Below are 25,892 nucleotides of genomic sequence, written 5' to 3' on the forward strand. Positions count from 1 at the left end.
CCTCTCTGACTTAATCCACCCACATCCTTCTCCCTGTCCCAGCCTTCCGTCGGGGCTGACTTATCCTGCAGGCACATGGACACAGAGCCTAGGGTTCACAAAAATGCTGTCATTTCTTTTAAAGCCACAAACAAAAAAATGAATATTTTAGGCTGAAAACAAGTTTTAATATACAATATGAGTATGTCTGTCTTTACACCAGTACAGTTGTAAAATATATTTTTTGATATTATTTTATGGATGAAGAAGCCCACGAAGGCTTGGGACCACAAACGTCATCACACAGGCCTGATTCCCACATGTGTCTATTCCCAGAATCATGGGCTTCTCGAGAATCACAGCATCTTACAGGCACAAAGGACAAGAAACAGTCCTTGGGCCGAGACTCATGCCAAGGCCAGCATCCCTTCTACAGCACGCTCCCTTATCCACGGCCTCCACTTTTCCCAGGCATGCTCTGATCTCTCTACCCACATTTGTGTTTATCCAGGAGACACTGCAGGAACGCAGAAGCAACCACAGTGCCAGGGAGAATATGTGACAGACCCCACAGGAGGTCAGCAGAGTGCTAAGGAATTTGCAGATGGAGGCCATCAGTGCCACCCAGGGCATTAAAGAGGGCATCCAGGAGGAGGACCATCTTCTGCTCCTTTCAAAACGTGCTCTCCAACTGCTTAGCTGGCATTCCTCACGTGAGCCGAACCCGAGGAGCCGGGTAAGAATCTCTAACCCACTTACCTCCAAAGTGAGCTCTCTGTCACGCTTCCCAGGTTGAAGTCATACAGCTTCGTCAGGATAAGTATAACCTGAGAGGGGGGTAAGGAGGAGGGCAGAGGAGAAGAACAAAAGGGGAGGGAAAAAAAGAAGCCGACTTTAGTTTGTGTAACAATATACAGTTCATCTCAAATCACCCAGTGGAGGGCTTAGAATTTATCTGTGGAGTTGAGGGGTATTATAGGATCAAGCAAGGGGAAAAAAATTATTAATTTAATACTCCCCCGTAACTGGTAGCATTTATTTTAATCCCGACAATGCTTTGCATTTGAAATAAAACATGTCACCAGGAATTAACTGGGTACTGACAGTTGTTTCTCCACATCTGTCCTCCTTCAAGGTCAGGCACAGGCCAGCTGGCTCTGTTCACATGTATGGCCACCCAGAGATCAGAGGATGGGCTTGCCTTTGATCTGGAGATGACTTTGACTTACAGATGTAGACCTAAGAGGCTAAGAAAGAACTGGGCCTGATTCTGTGTCTACAGAGAGGTTCAAAGAGATTTTGTGTTCCCATCACAGGGCCTCACAGCCATAAAAACTTGAATGACAGGCAAGCCCAGTCCCCAACAGTCTCTGATGCCATCTGCCTTCTACCATGTCCCACCCATGGAGTAAGCAGGTCATTAGACCCCACTGGACTCCAGGACCACTTTCGTGACTCCAGTTGAAACTAAGAAACCCAGAAGGAAGCTGTATGTGTCAAAGAGCTGGACAGCCTGTAATAGGGTTAGCAGTTTTCTGAAATGACCTTCCATTGGCCAGGCTGGTCCCAGGCCCTTTTAACTTCTCCAGCTGGGAACCTGGATCTCAGACGTTTCCCTGCCTATGCCTCGTGCGCCCAGACACTGGCTTAGGCACAACCCCATATCTATCAGGATGCTAAGCGCATGCACCTGAATCGATTTTAATCAAAACACAGGTGCCTAATATACAGTGTCTGCCTTCACGCGTGATAATCCAGTTACACATAATTGTGTTTATCTAAATTTAATGCACAACTCATTTCACTTTTCTCAGCTCCTTCGCATTCCACAATTTAACTTCCTCCAGTTCATCTGCACAGCACCCATTAAACTCTTTCCGAGATAATGAATTTCTGCTACCAAGATGGGACTTTCCCATTCTAGGTATCCATTTAAGATTAAAGAAAAATAATCAGCCATTATATTGAACATTTTTATGGCATTTAACCGACAACAAAACACTCACTTTGAGATTTATTCTCATTCAGCACCCCATGGGGTCAGTCAGTACCATTTCCACCTCTTTTATGTAAACTAAGAAAGAATTAGAGGCCAGGATATGATCCATTATGGGTCAAAGAGAATCCCTGGAAAAGTTGACTTGCAACATTCAACTTCTCTACAGGGCCATGACTGGAGGATTCTTACGTCTTCTCTCAGATTGTGTCCTGTGATGGGGAGTAGTAGGCTGGCAAGAAACAGCCAAGCCAAGAAGAACATCAATGACATGGCTATTTGCAGAACAGGGGGATAGGTACCAAAGTACCAAGCTACCTGTCCTATTAGCATAGCACAACTGCAAGGAGCGTGTATCCTCTGCAAAGCATTGTTCTCCATGGTCACTCAGTGGTCCATGCCTCTCCCGTTAATAGCGAGTTTCCTCATTTGTTAAATTCAGGAGCTAATGAAGACAAGACTTATCCAAACCTTCTCCAACCAAATAGTTAGCAATGTGCCGATAATTCCTATTTGTTAAATTAATACAAACACATACACAGACACATACATACACACCAGACTTTTCTTCATTTAACTTCTTTCATTGACCAAGTCATTCTTTCACAGTCACTATGTAAAAACATGGGTGCCCATATGCAGACCATCCCAAAATCTGGACAAAGAAACTCTAAGCTATGCGCTTCTAGAAACAGATCCGAACACCCATCTAGAATCTGCAGGAGCAAGTAAGACTACTTCACTGTCTCCCAACATCAAGCCTTCAGGGACACCAAACAATCTCAAAAAAGTGCAAAGCCCACAAAGAAAGAAGCAAGAGATGTTGGGGGTTAGAGGTCACTTAACTGATTGTCTAACAAACAACTGGGTCTGGAAACCCCCTCAAAAATGCAGAGCCCTTCTCATGTGTCTGTGTCTCCTTACCCAGGGCTTGGATCACTCTCCTTCCTTCCATCTTCTCAAATCAAATCATCATTTTTGAGTCAATGAAAGGTAATGGTGTTTCAGCAGTAAAGCATAGTCTTCAGAAGGGGATAGTGTTAATCTAGTCTATTACCTTCATTTTACAGATGAGGAAACTAAGACACAGAGAGAGGAAATGACTCAAGTTCAAGTCCCAACAATGTGTGGCCTTGACCAAGTGCCCAGGGCACAGTTCTTCCCATTCCATGAGCAAAGTTGGAGACTAACAGTCACTGGGGAGCCTGCTAAATGCAGATTCCCTGGTCCCATTCCCAGCAAGTTTGACTTGGTGGATCCTGGGGAGGGTCCAGAAACCTTCCTGTGGCTATTAGAGGACCACGCTTTGAGAAAGACTCCACCACACCATGATTCCTCTCCCAACTCCATGCGGCAGTGACACCACCCTTCCACTATGGTGGAATCCTGATCTCTAAAAGCATCTTTGCCTTTAAATTGAGTGGACTTTACAAAGAAAGCAGGCCACAGGAGATGCATAAGGAAGATGTCTCCGCAAAATCACCCCAACATTCCCCAGAGGAAAGGTCCAAACACTGAGAATTGGGGCTGGAAGCTACCTTTCCCCTGGAGCCAGCATAGAAGGACAATAATAAAGTCATGAAGACATGATAATGTAACCTTTAGCCTTAAGATATTCTGTGCCTAGCAAAGACAACCAAGATTGAAAGAAAGCCTGTCAACCTCTGGCTTCTCTCACCATTCAGAGCCTTCCAAAGGCCACCAGAAAGAAGGGATTACCAGGGCAGAAAACTGAAAGCAGATGCAGTAAACCCACTAACAAGCCCCGGGCTGCTGGGCAAGGACTCACTCAGATCAGAACGAGAAGATGTGAGTGTGACCGAAGAATCACCAGCGGAGAGATGAGGCATGCAGGAAGGATGGAGGCGCTACCCTGGGAGCCACAGCAAAGCCTGCCTTGACTCCCCTCCAGCAGATACCCCCAGATGAGAGCTGGCAGTCAAATTCAAAGAAGGAAAAGCAGGGACCAAACATTAATTGAACCCTTACTATGTGCTAAATACTACCCTGGGTGCTTCTCAATCCTCACAACACACTTTTGAGACTGAGCAGATGTAACACAGCATCTGCATTTTACAGATGAGGAAAGTGAGTCCTAGGAGTTGAGCAATTTGCTCCCCAAAGCATACAACTAGCAAGAGACAGAGCCAGCATTCCCACCCAGGGCTATGAGACTCCACCATGCTTGTTCCGCTCTAATGCAATGCTCCTCCCTTCAGCAAATGTTTACGTGAGCTTTTTGTGTGAAAGGCAATGAGCAGGTGAACTGAGAGGAGGGCATATCCTTGCTCTCAAGGAGTTTATCACTCAATCATGAATTCCACAAATATTTACTGAGCTCCTCTTATGTGAATTAGAAAGACAGCTGCTAAACTCTGGGAATCAGGGAAAGATCCAGAGCTCAAGGCCCAGGGGTGAAGGTAACTTTTGTTTTCTTTGTTCTTGGAGAAAGAAATAGGAAACAGAGATGTGTAATGAGGAAATAACTAGACAAACTGTTGGGAGATCCAGGTTTGTCAAATAAGCTTTGTCAAAAAGTTTCTTTTTGACCAACAGGCTACAAATCCTAGGGGGATTTTAGACAGCAGGAGAAACGAAAATAAATTGGAATTATTCATGAGTAAATAGCACTTCTCTCTTAATATAAGCTATACACATACAGGCACACACACAGAGTAGGAAAGCCACATATATTAAAGCTCCTATGTATAGGCACATATAACCGTAAGTTGGCATCAGACATATTCTCTGGAAGAGCATTTGTTCATACATCTCTTATAGCTTTTATCAAACTGGATTAATGTGACTTCTCCATATGTCTGTCTTGTCTGTTAGATTGTGACCTCTCTGAGGTCAAAAATCAGGTCTCATTCAACTCTGCATCCCCAATGCCTAGCACAACACCTGACACATGGCAGGTGCTATACAAGGTCCACTGAATGAATTATAAATGAATGACAGTAAAAGAAGGGATGAGATGATAAGTGTATCTGAGAGGTACAGATAATGTGAGATAAGAGTTGAAAGGCGGAAGCAATTAAGCCCAGAAAATGTGGTCAGCAAAGTCTTCATGAAGGAAAGATTATATGAGCCAAAACTTGAAGTGTGAAGAATTTGGAGATAGAGAAATGGAGCTTACTCCCTGGCCTGTCTGGCCTCTCTCTTTATCCCTCCCTCCCTCCCTGTCTTTCTTTCTTTCCTTCATATTTTAGTTGGACAAAAACAGATAGAAAAAAAGCAGGGCAGAAGGGTGCCATTTCAGTTACAAGAAACAGCACAGAGGCAGAGCAGAATGGGCCATTAGGGGCTAGAACAGTCATGCGTTGAGTGCAATGTCACGGGGACACCAACCACTTGGAGACACAGTCAGGCTGTGCCAAGGTGAGAAAGCAGGCACAAAGGACAATGGAATCGTGCAGGAAGGGCAGAGGAAGCCCAGCCTGTAGTCAACTATGGATTGACAAAAAGTTTTATAAGAGTGAAGAGGGCGATAATGAGGGACTATATTATAACAAGAGACTTACTATGTATAAACATATAACATATACTATTAATATATATTACATATATAATATCAATATATTGTATATTAGATGACTATATTATAACAAGAGACTATGTATAAACATATAACATATAATATTAATATATATTACATATATAATATTAATATATTGTATATTAGATGACTATAACAAAAGGCTTACTGTGTGTTCATATATATATATATATATACACACACACACATATTATATGTATTATGTGTATATATATATATTAAGGGACTATATTGTAATAAGGGACTCATATAATTAGGTGACAATAAGGGACATGGCTGGCTCTTACAAAATCCATTGGTGCCACCCTTGCTGACCATCCACCTCCAATCTTCTTGTCCCCAAGCATCTCATGTCTTCTGCTGCCCCCAGATGCTCAGGCCAGCCCTCAGCTAACTGCCTGATCTTTAGACACACACAATGCCAGTAACTAATGTCTTTATTTGTCACATCCCCTCTCCCGTTCATTCTTCTATTCCTGCCTTATGCCAAACACAGCATAGGATCCTTGGTGATAAAGTGATCAAAAGAGAAATGGCTCCTGTCTTCATGAAATGTATACTCTCCCTTAATGTATAATCTTCTTTAGGAAGATTTTACATTTCATGAAGACAGGACCCATTGGGTCCAGCCGTCTGCCTCCTGGATGGGGCTCGCCTGGCAGCACGGAGAGAACAGAGCCCTTGCAACTAGAGGGCTGCACTCAAAACCCAATCTCACCATATGCTACTGGGCGAGCCTGATCAACTTCCTTACATTTTAAGTATCTGTTCCAGTTTCCTAAAATGGGGATAATGATTCTCCTTCCCCTGCCAGCCTCACAGGATTTTTGATTTGAATCAAATAAGGAAAGCTGACCTGCTTTAGAAGCTGTACTATGCAAATGTGAGTGATTAGTATGATAATTATCCTTCAGGAGACAAGGGTTGCAAGTCATCCTTATTTGATGGGGTGAGGGGGATTCAGATCCTAGCGTTGCTAAGCTCCTTCTGAAAAATACCCACCCATTCTAGACCCCAGCTGCAACACAGCAGGCTGCAAATCAGACCCGGTATGTTCACTGGGCTCCTGCACTCAGCTTCAGCTTTAGAAGCAAAGCAGAAAGCCCCGGGGGATTCCTGTCCTCTGAAAGGGTAACGCATAATCTGAAAATTCATAAATCACTGGGACGCTCTGGCCCGTGAGCACATTCAGTGAAGTGAGGACCTTTAGTGCCTGTAAAATTTTACTCTGAAGGAAAATTACTTTAGTTCATTAAACCTTCCTGAAACCTTGGTACCTTTAAATCCATGGGGTTCTATGCATGTCCCCTCCAGGTCCCCCTCACCTCTCACCACCTCATTCCTGCCCCTACCTGAGAGTTCGTTTCCAGCCAATTGGAATATGGACAGTGGCCTTCTTTACCGAAAGTGATTGACAGCGGTAACATAGTATGGATGCTAACATATTCCTCGGGGAGTGTACACAAAAGTGCATTTTTCAGTCTCAGCAGAGTCTGAATTCTGGAGCCCTCCTCCCACTTCGTGAGGCACTCCCCCCAGGGAACAGAAACTGCATATTTACAGTCCACAGCCCAACTGATCCCCAGTCTAACAATGTCTGGGCACCAACTGGGTATCCAGAACTGTGCTAGGTATATGCCAAGTTCAGAATAACATAAATAGTGCTCCCTGCCCACCATGAGTTTACAATCTAGCTGAGAGGACAAGGAATAGGACAAGGAATTGTACAAGGAATATCAACTTTGTCATCTTGTTCCATTGCACGCAGTTTCACAAAACGGTTATCCCGTTCCCTGTTTTTTTAAAAGGGCAGATCATCAACTCTGTGGTTCAAGACAGAACCTCAGCATGACCCCTGAGTCCACGCTCATCCCACACTTAGCAAGACAAACATCAAGTCCTCTGAAATGTGTTGCAGTCCACTGGATCATCCAATTTCCGGTCCTCATAATTTTTTCATTCATTCCCTAAGCAAATATGTATGGAATGCTTCCTCGTGGCCAAGTGCTATGGATTCAGCAGTGAAGACAACAAACCAGCTTCTCTGCCCTCACAGAGTTCATATTCTGGCAAGGGAGATAAACAAACACATAAGTAGGTAAATGACATAGTAGTCAGATGATGGTGGGTCAGATGATGGACATATTAGCACTTAGAGCAAGTGCTCATATGCAGGCATGGTCCAGGGCTATGCAGGCTGAAGCAGTATAAAAGGAGCCCAGGAAAGTTCTCTATGAAAAACTGACACTCAAGCAAAACCCTGAATGAGGTAAGGGATGAAGCCATGTGGCTATCTGGGTAATAAACATTACAGGCAGAGAAAGCAGCAAATGCAAAAGATCCTGAGGCAGGAATGTGCCTTGACATATTCAAGAAACAGCAAGGAGGCCAATGAGGATGGAGCTGAGAGACAGGGAGAGTAGTAGGAGATGAGGTCCAGGAAATCTGGGGAGGCTTAGATCTTGCTGGGACTTGTGAAGGACCATAAGGATCCTGGCTCTTACTGAGTGAGATGAGAAGCTCCTGGAGGATTTTACTCGAGGACTTAAGTTTTCACAGGGTGCTTCTGGTTACTGTGTCGAGAGAGGCATTGAGGAGACAGAAGTGAATTAGGATCCTGTTGTAATCATCCAGGTGAAACATGGTACAGGGTAGACCAGAGCAACAGCCGTGGACAGGAAAAGAAACATGATCTGAAGATATTTTGAAGGTAGAGTCAAGAAGATTTGCTGACAAATTGGATATAGGGCGTGAAGGAAAGAGGAGAGTCCAAAATGACCCTCAGAGTTTGGGACTAAGTAATTAGAAGCATAGAGTTGCCATCTTATGAGATGGAGACGGTAGGAGAAGGAGGTTGGGAGGAAAACTGAGAAGTTTAGCTTTGGACATTAAGTTTGAGATGCCTAAGAGAATTCAAGTGGAGAAGTCAAATAGCTGGATAAATGAGCCTGGAGTTCAGGGCAGAGAGTCTAGGCTAAAAAATATCAATTTGGGAGTTGTCAGTGATTAGATGGTATTTAAAGACATGAGACTAGGTTAGGTCACCAGGAGAGGGAGTGTGGATAGAGTGAGAGATAAGGACCGAAAGCTGGGGCGTTTCAGCACTGAGAGACCGGGGGATGAGGAGGGAAACCGGTATGTGCTTCAGCCTCTCAGGACTGGCACAGTGAATGTCCGTGTCCTGTGCGAATACTCACCGAATGGCACTTACTACAGAGCAGTCTCTCAATAAGCAGATGAACAAGATGGCCTTCTGTTGAGGCCGGCAAGCCTTTCTCCCCAGATCCCCCTGTTTGCTCTGTGGGCTCCTGTGTACAGCGGCTACTGTGGCAGAGATGGAGGCTTTGCCTGTGTTTGCCATGGACTTCCCCTCGCCAAGGCTGACATGGGCATCATCACTGCAGATCCCAAGCTGCCAACCTCAGAAACCAGTGCTGAGCCTCAACATGGCACCTGGTGGCAAGTTGATTGCACTGTCCCCCGCCCATCACGTAGAGGAAGCAATTTCTTCTCCTTGGACTTGCTTTCCTTGCCTGCGGTAAACATGCTAGAATCAAAATCTTTCCATTTCAGAGTGCCTTATTCACCGTCATGATATCCCACACAATTGCTTCCAACAAAGAAACTCATTTCACAGCAAATCAAGTGTTGTCATGGGCATGTCCATGGAATTCACTGGTCTTCCCACAAACTACATCTGCCAGAAGCAGTTGACCTGATACAATGATTGAATGGACTTTCAAAGATTCAACGGCACAACTAGCTAGAAGCCAGCACTGCATGAGGTTGTGGTGCTGTCTTCTAGGATGTGGATTCGACTAGTAAATGGCCAAAATACAAAGGTCTGGGAATCAAGGGGCAAAAGTGGGAGTGCTCCTCTCATTATTCCTCGCAATAAGCCATCGCAGAGTATTTTCTTCACATCCACACAACTTTTGGCTCTGTTGATAAATCTTGGCTCCTAAGGAGAAAAAAACCTGTTCCATTGAACTGGAGGCTGAAACTAACACCCAGCTATTTTGAGCTTCACATGCTACCACTGAACCAACAGGAAACGAGGAGGCTACTTATGAATAGGGGATGGAGATGGACACTCAGAGTAGCTAAAAGGGCGGACTGTGCTGTCTGTTTACTCTCGGTCCACTTTCCTGCCTAAGCATCATAGGTAACCAGGACCCTGAGAAGAGTATTTCTAAGACTCTCCTGTCATCTGGCTTCCAATTCTGCCAGTGGGGGTGGGGTCACTCGGGGGACATGTGGACAAAGGAAAAGCTACTCTCCTCATACTTTGTTGTTTTTGTTTTTGTTTTTTAAAGGAACTCCTTTATTTATTTATTTATTTATTTATTTATTTATTTATTTATTTATTTATGACTGTGTTGGGTCTTCGTTTCTGTGCGAGGGCTTTCTCTAGTTGTGGCAAGCGGGGGCCACTCTTCATCGCGGTGCGCGGGCCTCTCACTATCGTGGCCTCCCTTGTTGCGGAGCACAGGCTCCAGACGCGCAGGCTCAGTAGTTGTGGCTCATGGGCCCAGTTGCTCCACGGCATGTGGGATCTTCCCAGACCAGGGCTCGAACCCGTGTCCCCTGCATTGGCAGGCAGACTCTCAACCACTGCACCACCAGGGAAGCCCTCACACTTTGTTTTTGGGTGACAAGACAACAGCAGCAACAGAGCCAGTGGTACCAACAGCAGCGGTGCTGGGTCTCAGTGACATGAAGGGCTCGTGCAGCTCAGCACAGCCCCAGGAATCTGGGTACGAGAGACCCTTGGCCTCTTGTACTGCTCTTCCACCTCCTGGGCAGGGGGGTAACGGTTTCTGCAGTTACCAGATTTGAGCAACTATATTTTCTCTTTCTTGTTCCTCCAGCCTTGCCGGCACTCTTGTAAATCAATTCCTGCATTCAACATCTTTTCTTGAGAAATATCTAGAGTCAGGGATGCTCACTGACACAGAATGATCTGTGAGATTAGAGGAAATTCAGGAGAGCATGTGTTCTGGAAGCCAAGAAAAGGATGGGTTTCAAGGAGGAAGGAGTGATTGGCTGTGTGAAATGCTGCTGGCAGTTTGTGGACAAGAAAGATGAAGAATGGACCATTGGATTTAGCTACTAGATGACTGCAGAGGCCTTCAAAATAACGAGTTGACTTAATTTCTGACGTTCACCCCTCTTCCATCCTTACACCAGAATGACCTTTCTAAAGCAGAGGCTGAATCTCGTTGCCTACTGCCAAACAATCTCTAGTGGCTTCAGGTCGCCTTTAAGATCAAATTCCTCAGCATAGCATAAAAGGTCTTTCTCAACCTGGCCCCAATTGACATTTTAACCCTCTTCTAGAGCCACTTTCCCAAAATAACATCTAAATTCTAGCCACACAAGAATACCCATGTTTCTCCTTATTCCACGCTCCCACACTTTCACACAAGCTCTTTTCTCTCCTCTGAAAGCCCTTCTCCCACTCTCCACCTGAGGATCTCATTCTTTAAGGCCCAGCTCAAATACAATCAACACTCTGGTGTCTTACCTGCCCTCCAAGACAGAATGGGTCCCCCGTAATCCAGGCTCCCCTACCTTGTTGCACATACTTCCAAGTATGCTACTCCCTAGATTATACTATAATTTTCTATTTGCATATGTATCTCCACCATTAGGGGATGTGCTCCTTCAGGACAGGCCTCGTTTTTCTCATTATTATACAAGAGTACTATCACACTCTTCATCAACATGCTGCCTATTAACTAACAGAGATATGACACATTCGATGAACTGAAAGTGTTGCCATAGGCATTCAAAGGAGGAGAAGATGAGTCTGGGCTGGGGTGATCAAGATGTCCTCATAAAGGATTAGAGGCATAAGTAAGGTCATAAGAGATGGGTGGGGGATGGAAATTCCCAGCCCTCTTCTTTCTGGGATATCTTATACAGTTTTACAAGGGTATCTTTTTTTTAGGTAAATTAGGAAGAAAGAATTCAAAATGGGTATGAAAGAACTTCAAGAATGTCCACAAGAGGGTAAGATAAAGGGAACACACGGGCAGGGAGGGAAGATGGTGAAAGCAACCTTCTCGTATGACTGCACTGAGTTTTCAAGAGTTGGTATTCTCTAGGGACTTCTAGAGAGGACAAAGATGTATACCTATACCTGATGGGATGTAGATTAAAGAAAACATTACACCTACAGACAAAAGCACAACTTGATTAAGTAATTTAGACAAGAGAAGAACAAACATAGAAAGGGCAGAGGTGGGGATGCTAATGGATGCTGAGCACCTACAAAGTGCCCAGCGCTGTGCTTGGTGCTCTATGTGCGCTACACAGGTAACAGGCATAGACACGGTGAAGGGTAGATATCATTACCCACAGTGTCCAGATGAGCAAACCGTCCAGGCCATGCAGCTAGGGAGAGGTAGGAGTCAGAACCCAAATACGGGCATGTCTGTCCCCCCATGATCCAAGGAAGGGATAAGAGATACAGAATTTAACAGGTATTAGTCAGCTCTATTTAAAATGGGGCCATTGTTAAGAAAGTACTTTGCAGAATGTGGTAGCTGAACAAGGCAAGTGGCAGACCAAGGAAATGAAAATGCAGTGTTGTTGAAACAAGGAGCTTGTGAAAAATGGCTGTTGAATAGTGGGAGGTTGTTCTGGTTTTGTGTAACGAGCCATTAAAAATGAATTAAAAATCCATTCACTCTCATTCCCTAAGGGACTCTGAAAATGAAAGAGACAGCCATCTCTTGGAAATGATTTAGGTAGCATGCAGCCCAGTAAGAGCAGGGGGGTCAAATTAGCCCAGAATTCCCTGCCAGTGTCTGTACTACACGATGAGAGCTCACCAGAACCAGAGTTAATTAGCTCAAAGTATACCATTAACTAGGAGTCTGAGCTCATACCCTCCTGTATGTCCATCATTCCTTCCATCCAATCACCACCAGCACCACCCTCATGAGGAGGCCAAGGGCAGAAACAGGTGTGAGCAGATGAAAGATGAAACCATGGCTCCAAAGCCACTAGTGTGAAGCTTCCAGAGATACCCATCCACACAGAGGAAAATACAAGCTATCTGTTACCTTGGTAATAGATCAAAAGCTCTAACCCAGACAGTCTTGGTGTGGAATCCAGGCTCTGCCACTTACTCTCTGTGTAACCGGAGGCAAGTGGCTAACCCTATGGACCCTCAGTGTCCTCATCTGGAAAATGAAACCAGTATCATTCCCTTCACTGGATCGTTGGGAGGATTAGGATTATGTGCCAGGCACATTCTCAGGTCTCGTCATATATTAGGTTCCTGCCATCCTGGTTTGTCTCTGAGCAAACCAGGTCATTTGCCCACCCAAGTAGGAAAACGCCATGTCCCAAGAGGGAGCACGTCACTTCTTTAGTGATAACAACTTGCAGCTCAGAAAATAAAGAGCAACCTCACAAGGTCTCTCACTGATGTAGAGACGAAAGCCCGGAGCACTCCCTGAGTGCTGGTGCTTGCTTTGTGTGGACGTGCATTGACAGCCTCAGCAATGGGAAGATCACAGGCTCACCAAGTCCATTTTGCCTGGTGTGCGATCCTACCCACCTGTCACTTTTCATTTCAGGGTCTGTCTCCACTGGACCTGCCTGTAGGCACACATACTCCCCTTCCTTCCGCCACTCCTGTCAAGGGGCATCATTCCCTCTTAGGTCTCAGGAGCTGAAAGAGCTCTCAGCCAAACCATTGTAGCTGCGGAACCAAGTGGATTTTCGAGGGATAAGCAGATATCCCCAGATTGGAACTAGCTACCAGTGCAAGAGACCAAGAGCAGGGATTTGACTAGATTGTAAGATGCCTCCGGGCCACACAATGGTCTGTCCTATTTTTCACTACTATATCTTCAGCACCTGGGACAGTACCCAGCCTGTCCCAGATTCCCTGTATACAAGGGTGGAGTGAATGACCTATCATCTAATCCCGTGATCAGGCATTTCTCACAACCTGTCTCCTATTCAACACTACAAATTACTACACAGTGTCTCTTATGGTCGATGCACCACACTCAATGCTGTGGAGGATGGAGGGATGAAGGACACAATGTTCCTGACACTTTCAGTGCAACCAGAGAGATACACATTTATACGACTACCTTCAGTGAAAGCTGGAATCGCTCTGATTTATACCAGGTTGTAAGTCATTCCACCTATTGTCTCATGGGAATCTCACAGTAACCCAGCAAGGTTGACATATGATAGAAATGAGTGATTCTCTAACAGGGATGAAGTAGAGGATTACTTTCCATGAAAATTTTTATAAGAGGTACTATTTGAACTGGCTTATTTTTAGTAGGTGAAGAAGGCAACGACCTTTTCAGGCTAAGGATGCAGCATGAGAAGACACAATTAGGTTGAAATTGCCTGTCATGTTCCAGGCCTGGGGGTGCTGGGGTCTGCAGAGGTTAGAGCTCCAGGTACATGGAGAAGGAGATGGAGACCCAGGCTGGGGTTAAGACAATGATGATTTTAACTACTAGGTATGTAAGTTTCTATTGCTGATGTAACAGATTACTACAAATAAAGTGGTTTAAAACAACACAAATGTATTATCTTACAGCTTCGGAGATCAGAAGTCCAAAATGGGTTTCAATGGCTAAAATCAAAGTGTCAGCAGGGCTGTATTCCTACATTCCTCCTGGAGGCTCTAGGGGAGGATCCGTTTCTTGCCTTTTCCAGCTTCTAGAGGCTGCATGCATTCCTTGGCTCCTGGTCCCCTTCCATCTTCAGCGCCAGCAATGATTGGTTGAGTCTCACACTGCATCACTCTGACTCTTCTTCCTCCCTCTTTCCCATTTAAGGATCCTTCTCATTACACTGGACCCAGCCAGATAACCCAAGATAATTACTTTATCTTACACTCAACTGATTACAACCTTATTTCCATCTACTATCTTATCTCTCCTTTTCTATGTAATCTAACATATTCACAGGTTCCAGGGATTAGGACATGGACATCTTTTGCGAGGACACTATTCTGCCTAGCACATCAGGTTAAAGAGTTTCAACTCTACTCAGTAAATAGCATAGAAATGTCTACTGTGCTTGAGCAGGTGAATAATCAGTTGGCACCTGCATTTTGGAAACAAAACTGTCAGGGGTATGAAGGGTGAATCAGTGAAGACGAAAAACAGGGAGTCTGGTGAGAAGGATATTACAACAGTCCTAATATAAGAGATAAGAGATCTGAACCAAGACAATGGTCGAGAGAAGGAAAGAAAGAAGGGGGGGGTGGTGGGAGCCCTACGAAAACTGTTGCTAAAAATTGCAAATACTGTATAACAGAAAAGCATGGAGTCAAAGATGCCTCTGAGGTTTCCAAGGAAGTTAATGTGCTTCATTTTAATTCGAAGGCTTGGGCTTGAAATTCAGCTCCAATACTCGCAGGAGGACCATCTCATATGTTCCCACAGTCTAACCCTCATTTCATGCCCCAGCTTGGTTGAATGGGTTTTCAAGTTATTTCCCTGCATCTATGCATCCTCCCATTGTTGGACACATGCTCATGGCCAAATTGCTCCTTCTGCCCCATCTTGTTCTTGCCCATTTGCCTAGGGGACTGAAGGGTCTGTCTGTTACTTCCTGCCCAACTGCCTGAACTTCTGAGAATCTTCTTCCCTCAATTAACATTTCCTGGCCTCATTCACATTTCCGGTTACCTCTTGAGCCTCTTTAGCACACTGCTTGCTTGGATCTCACCTGTGGGTTGCCCAGAGAATTTGACCATGGCAGCCGCGTCCCAATACCAAACAGATGAAGGGCCATCCCATTCATGAGGTGGGAAGTGGGGAGGGGGTGTCAATTTTAGTCTCAAGCTCAAGCTCATGGACAAGCACTTGATCAAACCCAGAGTTCTGAATCATAGAGTAAAAGGATCATCCACTCAAGCAAGAGAGTACTCATAAATCCCAGACATTGAGGTAGAAAATATTTAGGGTATGTTCAGGGCCATGCCAGACCCAGAGAAGAATTGCTGCCCTCTGGTCTTTTGCAGTTGCTAGCATTACTCTAGCAGCCAAACCAATATCCCCAATAGAAAGTTATCTGGATTGCCTAAAATAACATAAGCCTGGACTTTGTCTCCACGTAACTCCTTGGAAAGGAGAACCTCCAGTGGCTGATGGTGGATGATTTAAGAGCCCTCTCTCGTGTAGTCTAGGACATAATAACAAAGAACACATAATTTATTTGTATTGATTCACCAGCACACATTTGATCATATCTACTTGTCCTTCCTCTGGCTAAGAATCCATGGCCATGGTCCCGAGAAATTGATCTTTCACAAAATATCTCTGTAAAAAATAAGTTCCTCACATATCTTAGCTTCAGCAAAACAGTCAGGTCAGGGAGACTTGCCAAGGAAAAGGGGAAAGGGAGCCTGCAGCCTCCTCGTGTGTTGACCCTGGTCTAAACAATCTCCCTCCCACAGACAAGGTGTGCTTGGAAATTAACGCTTCAGTTCTGGAACAGGGACTGTCATATACAGAAACAGAAATTAGGGACAGATCAGATTCTTGTGCTAGAGGAATAAGGAGCACAGAGGAGCTGGTTGGATTCTGAGACAAAGAGAAGGAATACAAAATAAGGAGCAGAAACACGGCATAAAAGTTCCCAGGTGTTCAGCACTGCTTTCACTTAACCTGGAATGAAGGTTATTCATCCAAATAATCTTGTGCTGAGCATCTACTATGTATCTGGTTCTGCTCGAGAAGCTGGGAAAGGTTACACATAGTTTTTTTTCTCCAGAGACTCTCAACCTAATGGAAGGGGGAAAAGGCAAGTAAGCAAGTATTTTATTTAACGTGATTTCTAGTGTACTTACTGCACTAACTCAAACATTTTGTGACTCATAATCCCATGGTGTAGTAGCTCCTCTTACTCCAGAATAAAGCAGAAAATCATGGGAAAAATAAAGAGAAATGGCTTTCCATTTTAACAAGGCTGATCAACTTGGGTGGGCACAAGGAACTTTAAACTTGATGTTGAATGTGTTGAATGGACGCCTAGAAGGAAGCCATTTGCTTTAAATTGCTGTATCCCATTGTAGGATTTCTTCCTTAGCCTATTTAGTTGTCCTCAGCGTTAATGAGATTGACTAGATAGCCCAAAAGAAACACAAATCCTCCCCTCTGTCCCCAACAACATGCATGTGTCCTTTTCTCCCTGCCAGCATCCACCGACCCACCCTTCAAGCACCAGCTCAAGCCCCATCCCCAGCAGAGACTCATCACTCCTTACCCCAGTCCAAACTCATCTCTCCATTTATGGCCAACTTATTTCCCAGTATCTCCCATCCCACATGCTTATCTTACAGTTTGACCTTGACATCCCTCCTATTGAGTGGCAGATGGAGTTCATGTCCCTCCCTTTGAAAGCAGGCATATCTTTGTTATTATATTGACCAACAGTGCATAGGGGAAGTAGTGCCAAGTGACCTCCATGGTTAGCTGTGCACTCTTAGGATGGTTGCTCTCAAGGTGCCAGTGCCATGTGTGAGAATGCCCAAACTGTACCACAGTAGGGAAGACCACATGCAGGGGCCATAGTGTTTCAGCTCACAGCCCAATTGAGGACCCAGTGAAGAGTAAGTATCAGTCACCAGCTACGAGGGAAGACAGCTTCAGATGCCTTGCAGCCCCAGCTGTTGAGTCAGCCTCAGCTCTGACTCTTTCCAGCTGAGGTTTCAGACATGGTATACATAGTGCCCAGCCAAAATCCTCAACACACAGAATCATGAACATAATAAAATGTTTTCCTTTTGCACTGCTAAATTTTGGGGTGGTTTGTTATGCAGAACAAGTACCCAGGACACCACTCATAAAGCACGTGCAGCATTTAAGGCTTACAGTCTTTATGCACGTGGAATTATTTTTCTAATGACTTAATTTATGTAGATCTAATTTCCATAGATAGATGATTGTAAACTCCTTGAGAGAAGAGATTAAGAACCTATCAGACATCTTTCTACAGGTAGATTAAATACCACCTGCCCTAAAGAGTGTTTATCAAGAAACCACTCAGACCTGCCCCCTCCTTTTGGAACTCCACATCTCAAAGAGGGCACGATCATCCACTCGGTTGTCCAAGCCAACCTACTCTATCCTGCTATATTCCTCCCCACACCACATGCAAACCCACCCCGTTACTCTGCCCCTAATGTCCGTATCTCACCCTTCCATGCATGGCTACCACTCCTTCCCAAGTTCAAATTCTCACCCTTTCTCATGAGCTCTATTGCGTCTGCCTCCTTACTGGTCTCCCTGCCTCTAGTCGCACAAGTCCATCTTCCACAAGGGGCCAGGTTGCCTTCCTCACATGCAAATATGATCATGTCATTCCTCCAAATCCTCAGTGACTCCCTATTGCCTACAGGGTAGAATCTGAAGTGAGTGGCAAAGCACAAGGGCTTTCAACCTGGCCCCAGCCTAAGTCTCTAGGTCTCTATCCTCATTTCCGGTCACTAGCTCTTCACTTTGGGTTCTACTTTCTGTATTATTCATATGAACCACAGAACTGAGAAAACGATTTCAGTGACTTTTTTCAATTCTCTCCCAAAATGATACATAATCAGGGCATTCTAGCTTAATTTCTCTCTCTCCCTCTTTCTCTCAGTCCTCTTTCAGAACCCTGTCTAGGGTCTAGACCTGTGCTTTCCAATTACCACTATAGCCATTAGCTATGCAGGATTACTTAAATTTAAAAAATAAAAATTAAGTACAATTAGTTTTAATAATTCAGTTCTTCAGTCATGCTAGCCACATTTCAAGCACTCAACAGTCACAGGTGGGGGCTTCCCTGGCGGCACAGTGGTTAAGAATCCGCCTGCCAGTGCAGGGGACATGGGTTCGAGCCCTGGTCCGGGACGATCCCACATGCTGCAGAGCAACTAAGCCCGTGCTCCACAACTACTGAGCCTGCGCTCTAGAGCCCGTGAGCCACAACTACTGAGCCTGTGCTCTAGAGCCCGTGAGCCACAACTACTGAAGCCCGCACGCCTAGAGCCCGTGCTCCGCAACAAGAGAAGCCACTGCAATGAGAAGCCTGTGCACTGCAGCGAAGAGTAGCCCCCGCTCACCACAACTAGAGAAACCCCGTGTGCAGCAATGAAGACCCAATGCAGACAAAAATAAATAATAAAATAAAATAAATAAATTTTAAAAAAAGCAAAAACAGTCACAGGTGGCCAGTGGCCACCATACTGCAAAGAGTAGATTATAGAACACCTCCATCATCGCACAAAGTTCTAGTGAACAGTGCTGGTCTAGAGATTCTCAGCTAAGAGTTGTTCTTCAAACATACTCTGTTCTCACTTGCCCCCTACTTTTTCCTCACCCAAATTACTGGTATGGTGAAGAGCTAGATTCCCCATGCTTCCCAGAATCCATGCCCTCTCCCCTGGGAACAATGTCCCTTTGGGGAAGCAGTTCTCCCCATAATGAGCCATGTGGTTCAGGTGGCATGGACCATGCATTGACCCATCATCAGTTTAAGGAGTAGGCTCTATTTGACCTAAGCCAATCATCCATCCCACCCCTATGGCACAGTGATTGGTTAAGGGAAAAAAACATGTTACCTAACTGGAGCCAATGAAATCCAACATGAGTCTTGCTAGGGCTTCTGGGAAAGAGGACCATCCTCTTCCTCCCTCAGGAAACATCATAACAAACCCAGTTCTTTTAATAATACAGAATAAAGAGATGAGTTATAGAATGGCTACAGCCGTTTTGCTATCTTGAAGGGAGTTCCTGAAGTTGCTGAAGGAAGACAAAGTGGAACCGAGGATGCAGCCAACATTGCACAGCCAGTAGCAATACTAAGGGAACCTAAGTCCTTGACAATATCATTTGAGCTGCTGGATCAAGCCTGATCTGATGAAGCTATTAACCTTTTATGTTAGATCAGCCAATAAATCCTCCTTTTGTTTCAGCCCATACATGTTCTTAACTGTTAAACTGGAAATACTACTCCCATCTTGTAAGCCTCAAATCAAAGTTATCTCCTCCATAAGGTCTACCAAGACCCTTCCAGACAGACTCTGTTACTCCTCCTTTTATATGTCCCTCCATGCATCCTAATGTTTTACTGAATTGTAATACTGATATTTTATCTTCTTTCTACACTATGAAATATTTGAAAGCAAGTTTTGAGCCTCTCAATCTGTGTTATAAATAAACAAACTAACTAAAATAACTAGCTAACTAAACCCTAACATAACCCTACCTGATACATAATAGATTCTTAAAATATCTGTTAATAAGTAAATATTTATAGGATAAATAGTAGTCTATTGATACATTTCAGTTAATAATAATGGTAGTAGGAACAGAACTCAACATTCACATCCATTAACACCTTTAATCCTCACAACAATCCTATGAAATGTAACTGCCATTATTGTCATTTCTTACAGGGATGAACCAGAGTCTTACAAAGATTAAATAACTAAGCAAAGTCCCACAACACATAAATGGCAGCGCCTGGTATATTCTTTTCTCTGAAAAATCTGGCTATTCCCTCCCAAAGTTTTATATTCCACCTCCTTCCTGAATAAGGGTGTCAATTAACTCAGCAGTATCAGCACCACTGAAGTTCCCATGGCAGCTTGGCATGTACTAGAACCTCTGCTGGAATCTCCTCAAGGCTAAGTTAAAAGTAAACCCAACAAAGTCCTCAAGAGAGAACCACAGAGCCAACCTCAAGCCACTCTTTATTCCAAGCTCGGTGGTCAAGGAAGACACAGGAACCTGCAGGTCTGGTTCCACAGCTGTTCAAGCAAGCTCAGCTCTTCGGGAGTGAGGACCTGACACTCCTTCCACAGCCCCTTCCGCCTCCCCGCTGTCCTGAAACCCGGGTCCACGCCCACGCTTTGCATCACACTTCACCCTCAGTTTCTTATTCCAGGCCACCTACCTGGCAGGGCTCAGGCTCTGGTTTTTCTTCTAAAATTGGAACTCTGACTCAAGAGAGTAGGTTCCGTGTGGGTAGGAGGTGACCTGGGGAAAGGGAAGGGACATGCCTGCTGTCACTGTCCAGGACCCTGAAGGGTCCAAGTGGAGAGTATGCAGCTCCACTCCAAGGAGAAGTTAACCCAGAATCATAGCAGAGGGGTCATTCAGCCAGCTGGCATGTGCCCAATACCTAAAATGTGTCATGTGCTTCTCAGGCATTGTAGGCGTATGGGGGAGGGAGTCCACTGAGACAGGTGAGTGAGTAGGAGGCTGGGAGCGGGAGAACGCATGGGGGTGGGTCAGAGAGAAAGAGAGATGCAGATGCAGGTGTGTGTGTGTGTGTGTGTGTGTGTGTGTGTGTGTGTGTGTGTGCGCCTGTGTACAATATATAACACATAAGGACCTCTCTAAATGTGGCGCACGGACCATGTGAATCAGACTCATCTGAAGAACTTAAAAAAACACAGATTCTGGACCCCACTCTTTATACACTGGGAGTGAGAACTCTGGGAGCTGGGACTGGCCATCTGCATTTTACAGGCCATGCCCATGGCCAGGGCCGCACGGGGCTGAGTCTTTCAGAAATAACAAACCTCCTCCAGGCTTGGGAGCAAAGGACATACACTGCCCCCGAAGACAGGGAGCTGGGTCCACAAAGGTGGGTGCAGAAGTGCTCTGAGCAATGTGAAATCTTGGTTCCTGGGCTGAAGGCTCGGCTGCCCTGCAGCTCTGACAGCTGGGTGCCCTCTAGGGTTGACCTGTGCCCAGAGGTGGCCTTCCCTGGGCAACTGCCTGGGAGCTGTAGGCTGTTACAAGGGCTCTGTTCCCACACAGACCTGGATTATCTGCGGGAGCCTCCAGAGGAGGCCAGAGGGCACGACTGCCTCTGGGGAAATTGGATTTGTTTCTAGAACTCCAGTAACTCAAGACAATCAAGAACTACATGAGCAGGCCTTCCAGAAGATACTGGGGCTCGGGGCCATGGGAAATACCAGAGTAGGGCCAAGGTGATGGGCGCCACACCGCCTCTTGTAATGACTCTCAGCGTTTATTCCCAGCCAACCCAGAACACGGAGGCTGAACCTCCCACCTTAACGGCCTTCATGCATTTGAGATCTATGGTTCAGCCAGGAGCCTCCCTTTTTACATATGAGCCTCACTCAGATTCTCCAGTAGCCTCTAATTAATGCAGCTCTGAGCAGCGTGAGGTGCAGCACAAATAAGGCCCCACCCAAGGGTGGGACAGATGTGTCACACCAGATACCCAGTATGGCAGGATGCAGCCACGGGGGGCCTACAAGGCACCGCTGACAATACATTCCTGTGCTGCAGTGTGGACCCCCCCCCCCCCGAGTAGAGCTCACCTCCACCAGGCAGCCAATGCCTGCACAGGCCCCACTGGATGCTGAGGAGGATGGAGTTCTCAGGATTAAGTCCTAGGCTCTCCCACAGCCAGTCTGCAGGAGGTAAGCCCGTCAGCACTGCATAGCTGTACCCCAGCTCCTAAATCGGGGACTGGCACGAAAGAAGCATTCAACAGGTGTTGGCTGAATGAAGGCAGGAGCAAAGTCACAGGTGGTTAATGAGCCCCTGGGATAGATTCTATTTAACGGAGAACAAAGTATCCCAGAGACTAAATGTACAGTAGTCAAAGCCTAAATCACAGAAAGCAAATAGTCCTGGGTTCCAATCCCAGCACCACCACTTCCTGCATGTCCTTGGGCACGTTATTTAATCCCCAGAGCCTCCCCTTCTGCCTCTGCACAAAGGCACGTGGACCCCATAGGGCTGCCATGCGGAACAAAGAAGAAAACTCTCAACCCAGAACCCAGCATCTACCATATAAAAAGAAGTTGGGCAGTGTTAGTTGGCATTAGAATTAACTCCAGAAAGCCCCGGTTCTCTAAAAAGGCAGAGGAGAGAAGCTATTCCAGAGAAACCCTCCAAGTTCAGTGCTGTTCTCACTGTCATCCAGCAGAGGAAGCTCAGGTTCACATAGGCTAAGAAACCTCCCCAGCTCACTCAGCGCAGAGTCAAGATTCAAGTCCATGCAGGACCTCAAGGCCATTGCTCTCTCCTCAACTCAACGTGGTTTTTAAAAATCTCTGGTGGGTCTGGAAGGTGACCTGAGCAGAAGCCAGGTCCTGCCTGGCCCCATGGGTATAGCTGAGAATCCACTAAGCTCACAAACTCCCTGCACTTGAGTGGACCTGGGATAGCTGTCATTTCTGTAATGTGAAAACATGCTGTCAGGGAAAGAGCAAATACAAGAACAAGAAAAACTACTAGCAAAGTCATAAAGCTTGGTTGTTTTTCCTTATATTGCAAAGGATAACCACTGTTGGTCCAAGACCAGAAGCCGTGCTTACAGGCACCAGAGAGAAACAGAGATGCCTGAAAGCAAAGAACAGGTGGTGTACAAGGGAAGAAAATCAAGTGCCCAGCAGACCATCTTCAGCAGAGTTCTAGAAAAGCACATTAACTCATTTCTGAAATGCTGGGATACCATGTGAATTAGTGAAAATTAATTTTGAAGTTATGAAGCGTAAGAATATTCTAAAGAAATGGATATCCTCATATCCTCCTGGGAATACTGTATGCTGGCCCAGGCCTGCCAGAGAGCATTCTTGCCAAATGACAAAGCTATTTATGCCCATAAACCTGCTAATTCCATTTTGGGTAATATACTCTTATATTCCAAGGAACTCATTCAAAAAGAAAAAAGAAAAAAACTACTTGTATGGAAATGTTCATAACACTGCTCTCCGTCACAGGAAAACAAAAAACAAAAAACAATCAACCTAAATACCCAATAGCACAGACATATGCAAGCAATTAGTAGCATATTCTATGATGGATTCCACATTGTTACTACAAATTAAAAACTGAGGACTTCCCTGGTGGCACAGTGGTTGGGAATCCGCCTGCCAATGCAGGGGACACGGGTTCCAGCCCTGTTCCAGGAAGATCCCACATGCCACAGAGCAACGAAGCCCGTGCGTCACAACTACTGAGCCTGCGCTCTAGAGCCCACGGGCCACAACTACTGAGCCCGCGTGCCACAACTATTGAAGCCGGCGGACCTAGAGCCTGTGCTCCGCAACAAGAGAAGCCACCACAATGAGAAGCCCATGCACCGCAACGAAGAGTAGCCCCCGCTCGCCACAACTAGAGAAAGCCCGCGCACAGCAACAAGACCCAATGCAGCCAAAAATAATAAATAAATAAAGAAATTTTTTAAAAAAATAAAAACTGAAACTACGTGGTCTATTTTAATACAGGGGGAAAATGTAGAAACATACTTAAGTTATAAATTAGACCAAAAAGCGTGTTCATGATCATAGCTATATGTAAATATGTATATCCACTGATAAGCTGGTGTTTGGTATTAATGACATTATATCTTATGAAGGTATATGCATAATGAAAAATTATTTTTGTTTTATGTATTGACTTAGCCTGAGACCTACCTAAAAAAATGTGTGTCTAATATGTAATTATGGAAATGCCAACATATTCTCCTTTATATATGGCCAGAAGTGACAATCAGACAGAATAACATTTTTAAACAGATAATTAGGATCAAGATGACTCTACTTTGAATCTCAATTTCAAATCTTTATTTATTTATAGTTAAGTGTGTCCAAGAATGTTATGCTCCAGGATCCCCAGTGACTGACTTCCCAATTGTTCTTTGCTACTATGGTTAGCTATTATTAATCCCTGTGGCTTAGCGGACACACTAGCAATAATCAGGTACACATATCCTTCTTCTATTAGTACTGTTTGTCTGTCCTGCCTCCTCTTTCAGAATGCAAGCTTTTTGTGAATAAGGATTGTGTCTTCCCTCTTCTTCCAAGAGTGTCCACAGAGAGCATCTTATAAGTTCTCAGTCACAGACTGGAGCTCAATTAGGATTTGATGATGAAGAGAAAGAGAAAAGGAAGAATCATAATTATCAACTGTATTTACAAGCTATAATAATGCTGGGAGACTTAAAACTAGGAGCTAAGTACAAATAATCAACTTGCTGTGCTTCATTCTGGCACATCTTGAAGCAAATAAAATGTTCTCCATATCCATTAATTAATAAGTAGCATCTAGTATACGCCCTAGTGATAAATTAGACCCGATCTTGCCCTCCTCCAGAGTGTTTCACCTTTAGTGAGTTACATACATGAACACACAACAGGAATCTAAAGAGAGTGTCTTTGATGGAGGTTATTTAGCAGGAGATGCTGTCAGTGAACAGAGGAGGGCAGTCAGCTCAGGCTTCCAGGAGGAGGAGTAATACCTGGGTTGAGTCTTAGAGGATGATTAAGGAGAGGAAGATATGGAGAGAGGGGTTGGCAGAGGAATAGGATGAGGGCAGAATTCCAGGCAAAGGGAAGAATACCTGCAAAGGCAGAGGCATGATGATCAAGAACAAATAGATCTCAAACACAGGGTTTGAGTTAGAGGCAGCTGAGGCTGGGTCATCACAAAAGCCTGGCTTTTGAGGAGGGTCTCACTCAGTTATTTTGGGTAGTGTATGTCCTTAGAATGGGAAAGGAAGGCAGGAAGATGAGAGGGAAGGAATACAGCAAGGGCAAGTGACCCATCTCACTGCAGCTAGGGAGAGAGGTAACTTTCCGAATACCATTTCCAACATAAAAGGAAAGCAGAATCCACTTCCCCAAGACACCACAAAACTCAAAACACCACCACTCCCACTGCAGTGAGGAACCAGCAACTTGGAAGCTATTCAGACAAGAGAGATTCTAGTGGAGTGTTACATGATTAAGATGGCAGAGAACACATACTAATTTCTACCTGGTAAAGCTGCAAAGTTACTCTGGAATAGAGTGAAAAAAAACATCTTGAGTTTTCCTAAACTACTTATAGAAACCAAGAAAGGAAAAAAACTGACTCCCACAAATATACCTTATCAGTGAGACAACTGTTTTCCTGCCGGAAGAAACAGCTTTTAGAATTTCCAAAATGTTCATGACAATGATAGAAGAAAAATATCTTCTCAACAAACCCATCAAAATGCTGTTGTCCTGGTTACTAATTTTGCTTCAGAAATGAATTATTCATCTTTAATGAAATTTCTCCCAACTCAGAGCATCTTCAGAGGAATATTCTCATTTACGGCCATCAGCTCCACCCACGGAGAGAGACCAAGGGGTATAGAAAGGACCAGTGTACCCAACCCCGAAGAGAGGAAAGCCTCCCTACTCCTGGGATGTGTGATGTGCTCACACCCAATTTACCCTGGAAATGAGCTGATAAGGCCACAGAAATGGGATGCCTCAGGTTCAATCATTTGATAAATATTAACGAAGCCTCTTCTATGTTCCAGCCACTGAGCCAGGTGTGTACAATAAGTATATGTACATATATATTA

General features: G+C 44.9%; 1 protein-coding gene across 1 annotated transcript in view; it reads right to left on the reverse strand.

Moving 5' to 3' along the window:
* The window catches only part of SORCS3 (sortilin related VPS10 domain containing receptor 3), a 601,251-nt gene that overhangs the window by 422,448 nt on the left and 152,911 nt on the right, over nt 1–25,892 (reverse strand). Inside the window, exon 2 of the mRNA XM_057531046.1 lies at nt 739–806. Coding sequence (XP_057387029.1) covers nt 739–806 — 68 coding nt within the window. The remainder of the gene's footprint in view (nt 1–738; nt 807–25,892) is intronic.

Source organism: Balaenoptera acutorostrata, chromosome 16 (genome assembly GCF_949987535.1).
Source record: "Balaenoptera acutorostrata chromosome 16, mBalAcu1.1, whole genome shotgun sequence".
In the NCBI taxonomy this organism is placed as follows: Eukaryota; Metazoa; Chordata; class Mammalia; order Artiodactyla; family Balaenopteridae; genus Balaenoptera; species Balaenoptera acutorostrata.